We start from the raw sequence: 15,349 nt of genomic DNA on the forward strand, positions 1-15,349 counted from the left end.
CGAACGTGTCTAGTCCCGTGTCATAATTTATAAACGTGCGAACGAGGAGGAACGAAAATGATGACGACAAAACAGCTCGCTTGATAAATCATACATCCCATTGAAGTCCGATCAGCGGGATTTTATTCGCCTCGTATGTCCTCGTATGCGCCGCGGGAATTTATTTCATTAAAATTTATCTTCTTGACGATCGCACCTGTGTCGCGTTGACATTTTAATACGACGGACATGCAGCGCAAAAATACGTTTATACCGCGCGATCTTTTTCATTGCTTACATTGCAATTGTCCATCGCGCGCATCGTGTAGTTTATTCTTGAAATAATGAAAAAAAAAAAAAAAAAAAAAAAGAAAAGAAAAAGAGAAACAATCTCGTCGCGCAGCGGAGTGAGATGAGAGAGTCATAACCGTCGTCTTAAATTTTGCCCCAATGCCGTCACGCAGTTTGTGGGTTTTCCACGCTTTTCGCGAAATGATAAACCGCGAAACCGAGTAATATCTTTGCATCTTTGGGCAGCCTTCAATTACTCAACAACTTGCCGTGTGACACGCGAGATACCGGGGGGGAGTGTTTTATACGTGCATATTTACCGAACGGAACACGTGCCATCCATAATTCTACGATGTCCGGCGAGCTTGACGGCACTGGTAATCGCGAGAATTCTCTGTGTACCCGATGTAGAACGATATTAGAACTCACGCCGCAAACTGTCGTTATACCGTTACGCCTGTCGTGATACCGTTAAGTCAATCTGTCATTAAGTTAAATTAAAGTAAATATCATCCGATCGAAGTGTACCCCGAGGATTAAGCACAACGGAGGAAAGTTTGGGTTTACTTCATTTTAAAAAAATTATGGCGCGATGTTATTGGACGGGAGGAGCGGCGTATCTCGCAAAAAAAAAAAAAAGTAAGATATTGAATTAAGCGATATTGCGCGCGAGATTCGCGACTTTTGATATTAATCTTCCAAAGGAAAGTTCGCGAAACGTGCTTTCCAATAAGCGCGATCGTGCGAGTGGCCCAAGCGTTTTTGCATTGGCTAGAAGTTTGTATCGAATATTCGTATATACTCGCGAAGTTCTGTATAAAAGCGAGCCGCCGCGGCGCTGATTAAAAATCTATTTAGTAATTTATTGGACGTGCAAAGAACAAGTACCTCTCATCCTCCCCTTTTTGCGTCATTTGCATCAGCTGTTTGATGCGAGTTTCTTCATGATAAGCGAATAATATTGACGCGTTCATCCCAAAAAAAAAGGTATCTCAACTCCATTAGCATATGTTTAAAAACTTTGTGATGTTTTTTGCTCGTTGACTCGTTTAATCATCGTGGTATATTATGTATAGAACGAATCTAATTAAAATAACAAGAGTCGATCGTTCAATAATACATAAATATATACAGACTTATATATAAATATACACAGAAATCTAAAATAGCAAAACGATATTTAATTTTAGAATATAGATGTGCGACATTTGGAAAGAAATACAAATTATGCATTGTTTTCAAATATTCGGACTTCATAATTGTTACTTGCAAAATATAAATTGTATTTTTCACCGGTTAATTCAATATTGCGTAAGCTGTTATTTATTTTTTAATGTTACGTTTTATCTCTTAAATACGCACTCAACATTTGTGACAAATTGTCAAACACAGTTCTGTCAATAACTCGTCGTGCGCGAATATCTAAAAGTATGAAATTGCGTAATTTTATATAATTTAGGGCATACCTGACACCGAGGGTACATCGATTTTCCATGATTAAACGTTCGTTTATCCAATCAATTTCCCTGTTAAAACTCGTGTCCACAGATTTATCGATGATCAGCTTCATTAGAAAGAGCTTAATTTACTTGCGCTTATAATGGCAGGTGACTCGACGCCCTCTCCGAAATATCCCGTCGTTCATTTCCATCGATCCGAGAAAATTGATGACACGTAAAAATTCTTTGCCCTGTATTATCTTTTTACGTGCAATCTGTACGGGACAGCACGCACACACGCACACACACACACACACACACACACACACACACGCGCGCGCGCGCGCGCGCGCGCGCGCACGCGCGCGATTCAATGGACACGAAAAATTTCAATGCGGCCATTATACGAGTCCAATATTCGAAATCGTATTACGTACAAAGATAGTCTCATAGAATATTTCCGCCTAATTTAGTTCCACGTACGTTGAAGAGTTTCGAACCAGTGTGCAGTGCACACCAAAAATCGATATCGCCGTCGAAATAATATGATACATACATTAAAAAATGAAAATTCCATTATCCCGACAGACTATCCAAACAGGGATCAGTCCGGTTGAATTAATACCGAATCTCTTCCCGATTTTCATCGGTATCCTCTCGTTTAGATTCCGCTCTCTCTGTTCTCCGCGCGCAACCGGAACCGCGCGCGAGGCCTCGCCTTTATCATTTTCACGGTACTTCCTTATCCTCGACAATAATCCATAAAATCGTTTATCGATACGGCGATGCCGGGAATTATTTATTATCCGCCGTCGTATAACGACGACGGAAGAGCGCAATATAACAGGAGGAAAGTAATGCGCGTCCGAGTAACGCGCGGTATAATAGCTCACTCGGAAGACCAATAATATCATATATCGCAAAGTAACAACCTACCGTCTCTTTCTTCTTCCGCGCATTCTCGAGGACCGACTGGAACCAGGACCATTGGCCGAAGGGATCCTGCATGTTATCGACCGTGCTGCTTCCGGCGCGATGCAGCATACGGCTGTCGACCGAGCTCAGCCACAAATTCGTATTAAGGAAGACGATCCGATATTTTTTCGAGCGCTGCTCGATCGTATAGTAGCCGGCTGCAACAAATTTTGAATAGTGCCGTGGCGGTAAAGCCGGGGCGAATTTATGCCCGCCAATAAGCTTACTTTGTGCCGTAACATTTTCAAAGGGAGAGGGCATCTATAAATGTTGCATCGATCCGTTGCGCGCGTTTCGAATCAAAGAGCGGCACAGACCTCGTTCGCCGATCACTTATGCAGCTCTCGGGAGCCCCGTAAGATGCCTCTTTTTGAATTTTAATATGTTAAGATACAATGATAAATAAATATCGCGGCATAATGTTTTATCAAAATATATATAAAGATTCTCCGAAGTTAAATCGACCGTATAACGTATCACTGATTTAGAACGAAATTGACTCGATGATTATCATCATTCAGTTATTAGTTACTAGTTTACAGCAGAAAGTTTTGTGAACCAAATAAATTTCTTCTAGTTTTTTACTGAAAACAATGCCGCAAGCCAAATTTTTCCAGCACAGACTTTTGCTATTTAACAAAACTTTGTATTAAAATTCTTTATGAAACATGGCTAAAAATTAAGATGTTAAAATAAAAAAAGTGCATTTTATAGAGATGAATTTTAATTAGAATCTCAAGGTATCATCGTTAACTTTTTTTATAAAAAATTTTCAAATATCGCAAAAAACTTTTTTTACACATTAAACATTCTTTATACATTAAACTTCAATTTTTGGGGGGAAATTTAAAAATTGCTGGAAAAATTTAATTTGTAACATCGTTTTCAGCATCCAAAAATTTATAAGAAGTTGTTCTCTGTTTGTCAAAATAATAAAAAAAAAAAAAAAAAAAAAAGAAAATACTTTTTCATAAATCGATTCTTTCGACTGGTTTCGTTTCAGCGGTGATTTGCCTACTTACCCTTTACAAAAGTGTCTACGGCTTCCGGCGGTAGCCAGTTCTGCCAGAGGCTCGCGAGCTGCGTGTAATTCACGCCGATGTCTTCATGGCCGAGCGCGGGGAATACGAAGTGCCCTTTGAACGTGCGGTGCAACAGATCGGTCAAATTCCGCAAACACTGCAGACGCAGCTCCGCGTTCATGCCGGCATTGCGCGTCAGCGCGTCACTGCAACAAGTAGTTACAGCCTCGTTAGTCCTAGTTACATAGAACGCGCGCACTCGGGGATTACAACGCGAGCGTCGGTGATTATCGTCGATAAATAGAACGGAGAAGAGGAAATGTCCCCGGATAAGGACGGGCTCGTCGCGTCGCGCCGCGCCGCGCCGCGCCGACACGCAAGAGATGAGGCGCAATGCGGCACGACGATGACGAGGACGAAATCAGACGTGCGACTTGTCACCCGAGCGGAACGCTGATAATTGTTACGTCAACGATAACTGATTAAACCCCCGACACACTTCGTCTTTTGTCGCTTCGATGACGGACGCCGAAGAAAACTTCGACGCGACAAGATGCAAGTGGCACGTTTCGAAAGAATAAATTTATAAACATGGAGAAAAGGGCGAGAAAAAGGGATGAGAAAAGTTCAGACTGTTCTTTTTAGAAAACGATACAGATTAATATCTGAATATATATCTTCGATATATTAAATTGATATATTAAAAATATAAGAAAACGTAATTAAAGCTCAACTTATAATTAATCTCAAAATATGATTACGTATATTAGACTAATAGGAACGAAATTAGTTTGAAACACGGAAATACGAGTTCAATATGTCAAATCTTATTAACATATTAATGCCGAACGGATTTGAAATTCATACGGTTTCAAAGCTATACTTTTCGAAAATAAATAATTTATACTTTAGCAGTATTTTAACATTTGCCATTTGCATTTGTTTGCATCTACATTTCCGATAATGATAATGATTATAATAAAGCGGTAAAGCTAAGTGGAGAAAACCATCGGTCATGGATATGATATTTATCCTGGTCAGCGGAATTGCACTCTTCGCTTCCGGTAATTAATTGAAAGTTGTACGCCTCGAACTAGTAAATCGTTCGTAAAGTAAATTTATTTAACGGTAATATATTCAACACATATAATAATCACGTTATTAACTGAATTAACAAGTTGTCATTCCCCAAACTGGATCTTGTTTATAATTTTATTGATAATAAATGAGACCTCATAAATAAATTACAATACGTTAATGATTCATTTAACAACAATCGTTATTAACGATAGCATGTTGTATATCGTTTGACTATTATAAAAGCGTTGAATATTTTCATAAATTTCAAATATATAATATGAATTAGTAATAACGACAACAACAATAATAATTTGCAATGATAATAATAATAATAATAATATTATTATTATTATCGAAAATAATCAAGTGAAAAAGGACTCTTAAAAATAACAATAATAACAGTGATAATAATCCTGATGATAATAAAACATTCTCGCGTTTCAATACGTATAATTCAAAGCGGAAAGACATTAATACGAATTATTGGTTAATATATATAGCTTATTATGTCAACATATCGTATTTCGATCACATTGTACATCAATTATCCGCATTCATGAGACAATACATAAGTTAAAAAAAAAAAATTACTAGATTATCATTTATGAAATCCCATTTGGATGCCATCGACGTACGATGAAACTTGCGCTGAAACCACGCGCTGTGAAACCCCGTGCAACCCCGCGTCGTACGACGCGATTGTGAACAATAGTCCGGACCTACCCCGTCCACAGGACGAACTCGATCCCCTCGCTGTGCTTCGATCTCATCGCCCGCGCCGCCGATTCGACCAGGGCCCAAGGCGAGTCGCAACTGTAGTTGCCGAACTTGCCCATCAGTCTTTTGTCGAGCCTCATCCATCCGCCGTCGCTGTTTCTCATGTTCGAGCACGCTGGAACACGTTGGTAAATGAGATCGAGAGACCAATTCAAGTGGAAGAGTTGCGACGGAGAGGAAATACGACGTGATGATCGTGGAAACTTGCGGTAAATAAAAGTGCGCGCCGCGTGACAAGGAACGGCCAGGGGTCGCGCTTACCCCCTCACTTTAGGGAGTTCAGACTTGTATCTCGCTAACGTTCGTATGACACGAGGCCTAGGATGGTAGGTGGTAGGTCGAATAAGCGAGGTAGGTAGATCGGGGGGGGGGGAGGTAATTCAAGCCGTTGCTATTTCGTGCGGGTCTCGTGCCAGCCGGGCACGCTACGTTCTTTAGAACGATCGGTAAATACCCGCGCCCGGGAGGCCAGTAAATAACAGTTTTACCATCCTATTAGAGAAATGATAATAATTTGCTCATGCGATCGTCGGAAAATGAAATGTATAACGGTACGGAGGCGTGTATTCGTTAAAGCTCGAAGTTGCCCGCGAGTCATTTTGCTGCATGCTGAACGGACAATTCGAAAAAAATCCCGATACGAATCTGTCGACACAAAAGTTTACCGTCTAATACATAAACCATAGGCTATTAAATTAATGTCTAATCACTAAGGAGAAGTTTATTAAATGACAGTAATTCAAATATTCAAAGTAAGTAATTAATTATTAGGTCATGATAATTAATTCCTACAAAATATATTCTTCAATTTTCTAGATAAATATGTTGTTTAATGAAAAGTAATTATCTCACGTTATTTAATGGTAAGTAATTATCTCACGTGCGATACTTTTCTATCAAAACAAGCAAAAGGTGAAAGAAAAAGATAAAAATATTCACAGCGTTCTACATTATATTTCAGAAATTATGAAGTTGCGAAAATTTTCACTGATAAATTTAGAGAAATTTTCATGAAACGCTCGGGAAAGTTTATACCTCCAGGCATCTGGCAACATCGATACTTGGTGGTAACACCAAGGTTCAGATTTCACAACGGGAGCTCGATCACGTATATTTTCTCTAAGAGCGAAAAAGTGAAAAGTGAAAATTTTCACGCGAATTTCGTAAAAATCGTGGTCACGTAACCTTTCGAGACGAAATAAAATTTGATAGAATGAGATTCGCGTGAGTGATTGAACAAGATATGAAAAATTGAATGAGGTAAAAAACTTGTTAATAATTACGTGATCAAGCTCTCCTAGCTCGATGATAAAAGTAACTCTAGCCAAATTGAGTAAAAATTGCGTCAAGATAGCGTCAAGATACCGTAAAATTTCAATTTTACAATTCATTAGCAAAGACACACAAATCACATTTTTCTTAAAAATTCATTTCATAAATTAATAAAAGAAAAATTCGAAAATATCACAATTTATTTTCATAAAATTATGAATTTTACCGAGCGATCTCTCCGACTTTTAAAAATTGCAAAAATCGTCAAAGCAGAATATTAGTAGCTTACTAGCGGCGTTTCCTTGCGTAGCATATGTTGGATCGTAATGAATGTCGGTTATGTGCCAGAAGTATCCTGTAAGATAAAAAATTTTATCGTGACTGTGATTGAAATTAATAGGGGATAAAAGACACAAAAGCTTAAAAAGTGCTACAATCAATTTTAAAATTTTCCATATCAGATCAATACATGTTTTGGCGCTTAACGCGATTGAACACGATTAACACGATTAACACTCTCCGGCTTCAATTGAATTGCATATTTCGAAAAAGTAATACGTGACGAAATAAAAATAATTTATTTGCCGTTGCAAAACAACGAAAAATTTCAAACACCGTCACTGTTTATTAAGAGGTTTAATTTATACGTTCAAAAAGCTCGTTATTTTTATGTTCTTTTAAATAAACAGGTTTTTGTCTCCCTCCTATAAAATTCGGCTGCTGGTATGTGTAACCTTGTCGAAATATCCCAGGGATTAAAACCAGTATGATCGGTGAGTCCAATTTTCACTGCCGTAGATATGGAAAAATACATCTCACACCAATTGCTGCGCTTCCATTGTCACAAATAAACATAGAGATCATATTTGCGTATCTACACGAAAAAAATGTTGCGGTGCACACAGCGAAATTCGTTTGGCAGATGGAAATTCTGCTGTTCCGGCAAATTTTTCGTCAGTTAAAGTTCTATACATAACATCTCACAAAATTTAGATTGATTACATCTTGGCCAGAGAGATAAGTGCCATAATGCATCTAAAGATTTTTTTCAATTTTTTTCTTATATTGATATTTTGTATTTACTTAGGTAATCGCATGCAATATTTATTTTAAATCGGATTTTATATTATCTTTTTAATGCACCAACAAACACAATTTCCATTTATCTATAAAAAAATAGTAACGATTATTAATATAAAAATATTTTCATTTGTCATTTTGTTACTGTGTAAAATATATGTAAAAAATATGTATAAAAAATACTATATGTAAAAAAAAATATTAGGATAACTGTAAGAACTAATATTTTTTATTTTGAAAAAAATAGAAAAAATGGAATGCAAGTGAAATTTTTGAGAAAATAGTAATAATACCTACCTTATACATTTTATTTATAATAATAATTATATAATATAATAATATTGACATGTTATATATGACATTTATATTACACTTGAATGTACATGATTTTTTGACTCATTATTTATATTAATAGCAATATTATAACTTTAAATCAATTTAATATCCTTCACAGCGAGTGTCTAAATAAAAACAAATCTTGCGATAAATTTTAATAACGATAAATTCAAGCTATAATACACGGAAGTTTAAGTCCTAGTTATATCCATTGCGATCGTACTCTCGAAAATCGTGTGTGGCTATAGATTTGAAAGTGCACTCTCGTTTCGAGATTCCAGCTAAAGCAGTATCGCTTCGAATCTGCCGTTGTTCCCGACCTATTATATAACGCTGGAAAGTTTTTCTCTCGAGATAGCTGCGCCGCGGGGCAGATTTTCTGACGGCGCGTAAACGATAACCAGATTGCCGCGCCTCCGGGCATGCGGCCGCTATGCAGTTTCTTTTGATATGGGATTAAAAATTGTGCCTGCTAGCGCATGTAAAGAGACGCGAGTGCACCATTGTAAATACACGAACTATCAATCAAATTTCATTCAAATTCCGTGACCGATGCAAAGTCGCGTGGAGGGTGTGAACGGTACTTACCTATCTTTCCTTGCACCGCGCAGAGCCATGAGAGCAGTATCAGGTAGTCGCGTATCATCTTTCCGGAATCGCACCTGTAATTACAGACCGCATTTGAGTATCTCAGAAATCGAATCGTCGGCGATAAGGACAACGGGGACGGTGGGTTTTGTTTACGCGCGATCGCGCCCGAGCCACGTTTGCTCGCGCGCGCGCGCGCGGGCTAAGAACTCGACCACGAGATAGAGTATTCTTCCCCGACAAACTGGATATTCTCAGAGTCATAAAAGATGATAAGTATATATGCGCCCTCTCAGTGCGGTATTAAGCGGAATAACGTTTCGCGCAGTTTAAACGCGATATGCAAATAGGTCGGCCATTAATGTCGGATAGCGCGGTCACGGATAATTTTGCACGCGCGCTCACCCGTGAACTCACCGAATTTGGATCTGATCCGGATTTTTCTCCGCTTCTATTTCCAAGACACACACACACACACACACACACACACACACACACACACACACACACACACACACACACACACACACACACACACACACACACACACACACACACACACAGGGGTGGGAAAAATCAATTCCGCATCCCGTATGAAAATTCGCAGTCACGGCAATGCCATTCGGAGCTTTATTTATCCGGCTGCTCAATAATTTCAATCATGTGCGGTATATACTTTTAGATTTAGTCAATAGAGAAAGATTTGTTGATCTACATATTTGACGTCACAAAGAGTGTTGCGGACAAATATCAACAAATTCGTTGGCTTTTGACGTTTTGCGTAAAAAAAAAAAAGCCCAGGCCTCTCTAGGCTCCTCTTGCTACAAATCAAACTATCAAGCGGTTATATATTGCCCATAGTTTTGGGATTCTCGTTAAATTGACTGGCTCAAATACGAAATCAAATTCCGTTTACGTCGGATGTATGAAATTCATTATCATAGGAAAAATATGTGACGAACTGCCGCGTATAATTAATGCACTGCCCGTCGCGCGCTGGTGTTTCGTTCCCGGTAAACGTAAATATCCAAGATAAATGACACAGCGGGAAGTGATAAACAAGCGCTAATTTCGGATTTAATTTGACGACAATTGCCCGTCTCGCGAGCTCGAATAGTGAAGCCACACGTCACTCGGACATCTTGCATATTTCATATATTCATACACACACATATATATATATATATATATATATATATAGAGCTAAAAAGTATATAAAATAAACTCTCATTACGATTTCTCTAATATTTACGATAGCCGTTCGCATCGAGACTGTACTAATCGATCGCTTTGGCTCCCGATAAAAGTTCCTTTTCGCAGATTCCTCTGTGACTATTTTTTTTTCACCATGTTATTGTTTATCATGCATATTTCGTAGCGGGAAAATCCTTTATTTACGAGTCCGTTACCATTCGATTTTTCGTGATATTTTTTAATGCCGGATCCCGTCTCACGAATTTTCCATTTTCGTCATATTCGTACTATTCCTATGTAGGTATTTCGGCAGCGCCCATTCACGCTTACCTTTCTTAACGTATTGCTCCGAGCCCGCGAGCGGTGAAAAGCGGATGAGTGGAGGGCGGGCACATTTGGCCCGGCGGCCACCGTGAATTTCAATTTGCGACTAGTGCACGACAGGGAACGACAAGCAGAATTACGAGAGGACGAAGCGAACCATTACGGGCAATCGGTCTATCATCGGACGGGGGCTCTTTGTGCGACCGTGGACGGAAGTTTACGATGGGACACGCGATTTTCTTGTTCGTTTCGGGCCGCGTGCGCGACCGGGCGTTAACGACTTAATGCAAAATAATGGCCGGTCCGACGACCGCGGATCTCGTCCGCCATATGGACGACACTAACCACTGCATCGCGGCATGAATAATTCGCGACGCCATGTGTCAAAACGTCGATACGCGACGTATCGTGGACGTTTCGTAGAAACGAAATTGTGAAGAAGTAATTGCACCGATGATTCCATTCCTGTTACCTCCGGAGGGGAGGCGAGGGGGGATCGATTGTGTCCCGATGGAATTGATTAACTCGGAAGATCGTTCCTTCGCGATAATTCTTGCAAATGACGATAAAATTAAGTGCATGAATGTGTACGACATTTTATTCTCCGTCTCTAATTAGAATAGATTAAAATTGTCGTCGATGCTGTCTCAGACAGCTTCTTAGTTCTGTGAAAGTTTTACCGGCAGTCTCAAATTAAAACAAGTAAAGATAAATTGAAAATAAAATTTCGCCGTTTATTTTGTGCAGTTGAGACTCAAGTTATTCAAACAAGTTTAATTCTTTTTTTATTTATTAATGATCTGATTTTTTTGGAGCAAACTGCAAACACTTTGATATTTTATTTAATATCCAAAACATAACTAATTATAGTCGTTAATGAAATTAAATTGAGCTAAAACTAACAAGTAAATTTGATACGTGAAAGACTTATTAAATATAATTCGAAAATAACATTATCACGTCAAATTTATTTCTAAGTAATTTTTTTTTAAAAATGGAGACAATAACCGTCTGGCTGCTCTTTCATGTTTGTGTGTTCGCGTTCCATATTTGGAAGCTCATTCGCCATCGAGCTCGTAAACGAGAAATCATTTTTCCCAATATATATAGCTGACGACGCACTAAACTAAACACGAAACTTTAAAAACTGCGCTCGTAAATATTCATGACACGCGCGAGGTGTAATTACTTGTAATCGCGTGTCACATCGCACAAATGGCTATGTCGAGCCGCCATAAGAATTCCGCGTAATGTGATAGCTGCTTCCACGAGTGAGAATAACGAGTGCATAAATGCTGTTACGTCACACGTGCGTATATCTTTTCGATTAATAACGCATATTATGTGTATAACATAACCTATAAAAATAATCCGTTAAAATCTTAATTGTTATTATTACAAAAATATTAAGATTTCAAGGAGATTCTTCATTTCCTTCGAAATAAGAAATTTTAATACAAGATATATAAAATAAGTTACATAACTAAATTTGAGTTTAAATGTTTCTCTATTTCGATCTTTCCTTTAAAGGTTCTACAATCGTGTCAGCTTTTAGAATAACATTTTATTTCTAATTTTATGTGTGCTATATTTTAATAGATGTATGTATATATATATATATATATATATATATATATATATATATATATATATATATACACATATTATAGTACCTGTCGATTCTTCCAACATTTTTCGAAGATTTTTTGTCATTTTAATTCATATATATTTTCCTCCAGATCTACTAATTTTTCTAATTTATATTTAAAAATGACCGTCCTTGAAAATTTCAAATAACACGTATCTCTGAATAAAAAAATTAAAAGAATAAATTTAAAACAAAAAAAAAAGATTTCTCGCATAAATTTTTGAATTTCATACTAGAGCCCACAATGAAAAAATACATTTTGCGATATTTTCCCGAGGACTATTTGCATTATGCGTTACTCTAGGCATATCAAATCGCAAACCACACGCTGCTTCACGTTCCGTTAAACTCAGATTATATCTAGTTATAGTGGCGCGTTGTCAACCAGATAACATCACTAGTATCGCCGAACAGGGTTGCTGAGGATGTTGTCTGACTATAAGCCTCCTGCCGCGCCATTACTCGACATGTCTCGTCTATATTAGAGCGTTGTATTCCGTCCTTCGGATCCGTAGGTCCTCTGTACTGGAAAACGCTCAGTTGACCTCGATACCGCGTCATCCGAGTGACCTCGTGATACACGGATGGCGGAGTAATTATCGGTGCTCTTAGCTCGGTGACTAACGAACTGTCTATCGTGCAGGCGTCGCGGAAATCCGTTTTCTCGATCGCATCGACTATCGCCTTTATCGGCGAGCATTTCTCCCTTTTGCTATATACGTAATCTTTCTATCGCAGCCATCGGCAATCAGCAGGGAATCAGCGGAGGATCGCGATAAAGTGGAAGCACGTAGCTGCCATTCCTCCGCGATATCCGCCGAACTCGGTGGCGCATTTTCGATTAGGCTTCCTAGATTCGAGCTTAATATATATGTGTATGTATATATATATATATATATATATATATATATATATATATATATATATATAAATAGCGACATATATAAGATGAGAGAAGATATTTTTTTCCTACCAAAATGTCCGAAAGCCATCATTTTTCACGTCCGATTCTCCCAGCCACACGGTATACTACGCGGTATGATATATGCACATTCATTAAGAATTGGGGCATTTGCGGTAAAAGCAGATAAAACTTTAGCAAATTATCGATTAGAGTTTTTCGTTAATTTATGGCATCATTTATCACTCGGAAGGTAAAGCCGACGTGAAATTCGTGCTAACGTTATCTGTTATTGTATACAAAGGAACATTAAGATAGAATTTCTGTTCAAAAAGAAGATATACGCGAATACAATGAGCGTATTGATTGATTTTTCGAAGCTGTGCCTCAATCGGATTATATTCTACAGAAGGAAGCCAACCAACAATTTTTCGATTGTTGATTGGTTCCTTTCTATAGAATTCAAGACCCAATTTCATCATGTTTTCAAATAAATCACATCGCACATCACATCGCTTTCGGATTTTATTTTATTATTTGAGCATCCGCGCGCTACGCCTGTTCCTTTCAGTCGGCACCTCCCTGAGCAGCTTGTTTGCTTTTAGCTTTTTCTATACGCGATCATTGCTTTATTCCAAATTATTACTGAGAATGTAAGAAAGCAATCCCTTTCTGCCAGAAAAGGAATACGAGCAGTTTTTATGTTGCCTTTTTATGTTTTCTCTGTGCTAGCTTTAAAGTCAGATCTAAAATCACACTACACAAACGCTGCAACGCTTCAATGAAGATTTTTCTCGAATGTTATTCATAAATATTTGCAAAATACGAGAATCCAAGTTCCAACACAAACAAATGTGCAATTAGAATACCAAATTACATCGTTGTGTTGTATACAAAGCGACATATTTTAATATTTTGTTATTTTGCCAAAAAGCATAGCGTACGGAAAGGCGCATCTTAATATTTACTAGCTTGAAAGAACTTCTTGCAAAATCTGTCAGCCATATACTCAGAGTGAAGGGAACTCATTGTTCGCAATCCCCAAATATGTTTTTTTGAAAGAGACAAAATTACATCGTTTTGTATCAGCAGTCATTCCTCTCTAAATGAAAATACAAAATAACGCTGGTAAAGAGCACAGCGCAACAACGTGCGCAACAACGTATTATTCTAAAATTGAAAATGATTTTATTATTAATATATATATATATATATATATATACACATGTTAACAATAAATTGTATATATATATATATATATATATATATATATATATATATATACAATATATATATAGCTATTACATAATAGATAGCATGCGTTTTATTATACATATTGCCGTTACATAATAATATTTTATTGTGAAAGGGGAAATTGCCCTTCGTCGCTACGATCTTGTTCTCGTTCGCAGCGATGAATTTGTGCATTAACCGGAACCGTTTTTCCGCCTCCTCACGGCATTCCCTCGCTCGATTTCGCCTGGGGCGCGATTCACGTTGCGCGTTAATCGCGCGTCGGGTACACGATTGCGACGTAAATCGTGCCGGTTCGCCTCGTTAATGCAAATCAAAATTGTCCCGGAAATGTCATTACAGAGAGAGAGAAAGAGAGAGAGAGAGAGAGAAGGGTCCGCGACGCGTTATCGCGATGGTGAGCGCGCGCGCGCGCGCGCGGTGTAATACGTTTTTCATCGTGTCAACGTTAACACACGCGTATTTCGCGCGCGCAGATTACACTCGTCCGCGCGGCCGTTTAAGAGCCACCCGCGGAAATATCCGCGACCGGTTATAAATTACGACGCTTATCACACACGCCATCCGCTTACAACACCCCTATCGCGCTTTCGCGCGAGCTCGCGCGACACGACGACGGGAGTGTATCATCCCATATCTTCAGCGCGGCATTAAGGGACGCTCCTTGTGAAAGATATTTTGCAAGGGGGAAGGGCTTTGTTTAAAGAAATAGGGAATTTTTCGAAAATTCGCAGCTTACAAAAGATTATATCCCACATTATCGTCAAATATAGCAAATGCCTCCATTATAACTATAAATAAATTTTTCGATTGCGCTAATCGAAAGTATATAACATGTTCAATTTTTAACTTATTTTAATGTAATATAATTATTCCGTACGTTAGATCTTGCGTAGCTTTCTACGTAGCTCGTAGTTATTTCTCTGTTGCTTTTTACATCTGTAACCTTTCATCGATCCTTTCATTAATCCTTGATAAATAAGCCCGCTACATGCCCGTTGATGTCACGATACACGTAACACAGTATTCCGTCTGTTTACATTTAACTCGATATGCAAACGGCGCGCCATTGTACGAGGTGTACTCAGCGTGACTGAGCGTGTCAAAAATCTCCACGCGACGTTTACGACGAGCTCGCGTGTTTCCGAGAGTCGTGGGCTCTTTAAGCGCGACCCGTCACGAGAGAAGC

The 15,349-nt window shown here is 38.4% G+C and overlaps 1 protein-coding gene across 1 annotated transcript in view; it reads right to left on the bottom strand.

Moving 5' to 3' along the window:
• Nucleotides 1-15,349, bottom strand: part of LOC105431867 (cyclic GMP-AMP phosphodiesterase SMPDL3A) — a 35,751-nt gene that overhangs the window by 11,177 nt on the left and 9,225 nt on the right. Inside the window, exons 2-6 of the mRNA XM_089084605.1 lie at nt 8,840-8,913; nt 7,125-7,190; nt 5,510-5,678; nt 3,707-3,912; nt 2,646-2,842 (exon numbers count right to left, since the gene is read on the bottom strand). Coding sequence (XP_088940731.1) covers nt 2,646-2,842; nt 3,707-3,912; nt 5,510-5,678; nt 7,125-7,190; nt 8,840-8,897 — 696 coding nt within the window. The 5' untranslated portion in view covers nt 8,898-8,913. The remainder of the gene's footprint in view (nt 1-2,645; nt 2,843-3,706; nt 3,913-5,509; nt 5,679-7,124; nt 7,191-8,839; nt 8,914-15,349) is intronic.

This window comes from Pogonomyrmex barbatus, unplaced genomic scaffold (genome assembly GCF_055798465.1).
Source record: "Pogonomyrmex barbatus isolate J1 unplaced genomic scaffold, ASM5579846v1 scaffold1, whole genome shotgun sequence".
Classification (NCBI taxonomy): Eukaryota; Metazoa; Arthropoda; class Insecta; order Hymenoptera; family Formicidae; genus Pogonomyrmex; species Pogonomyrmex barbatus.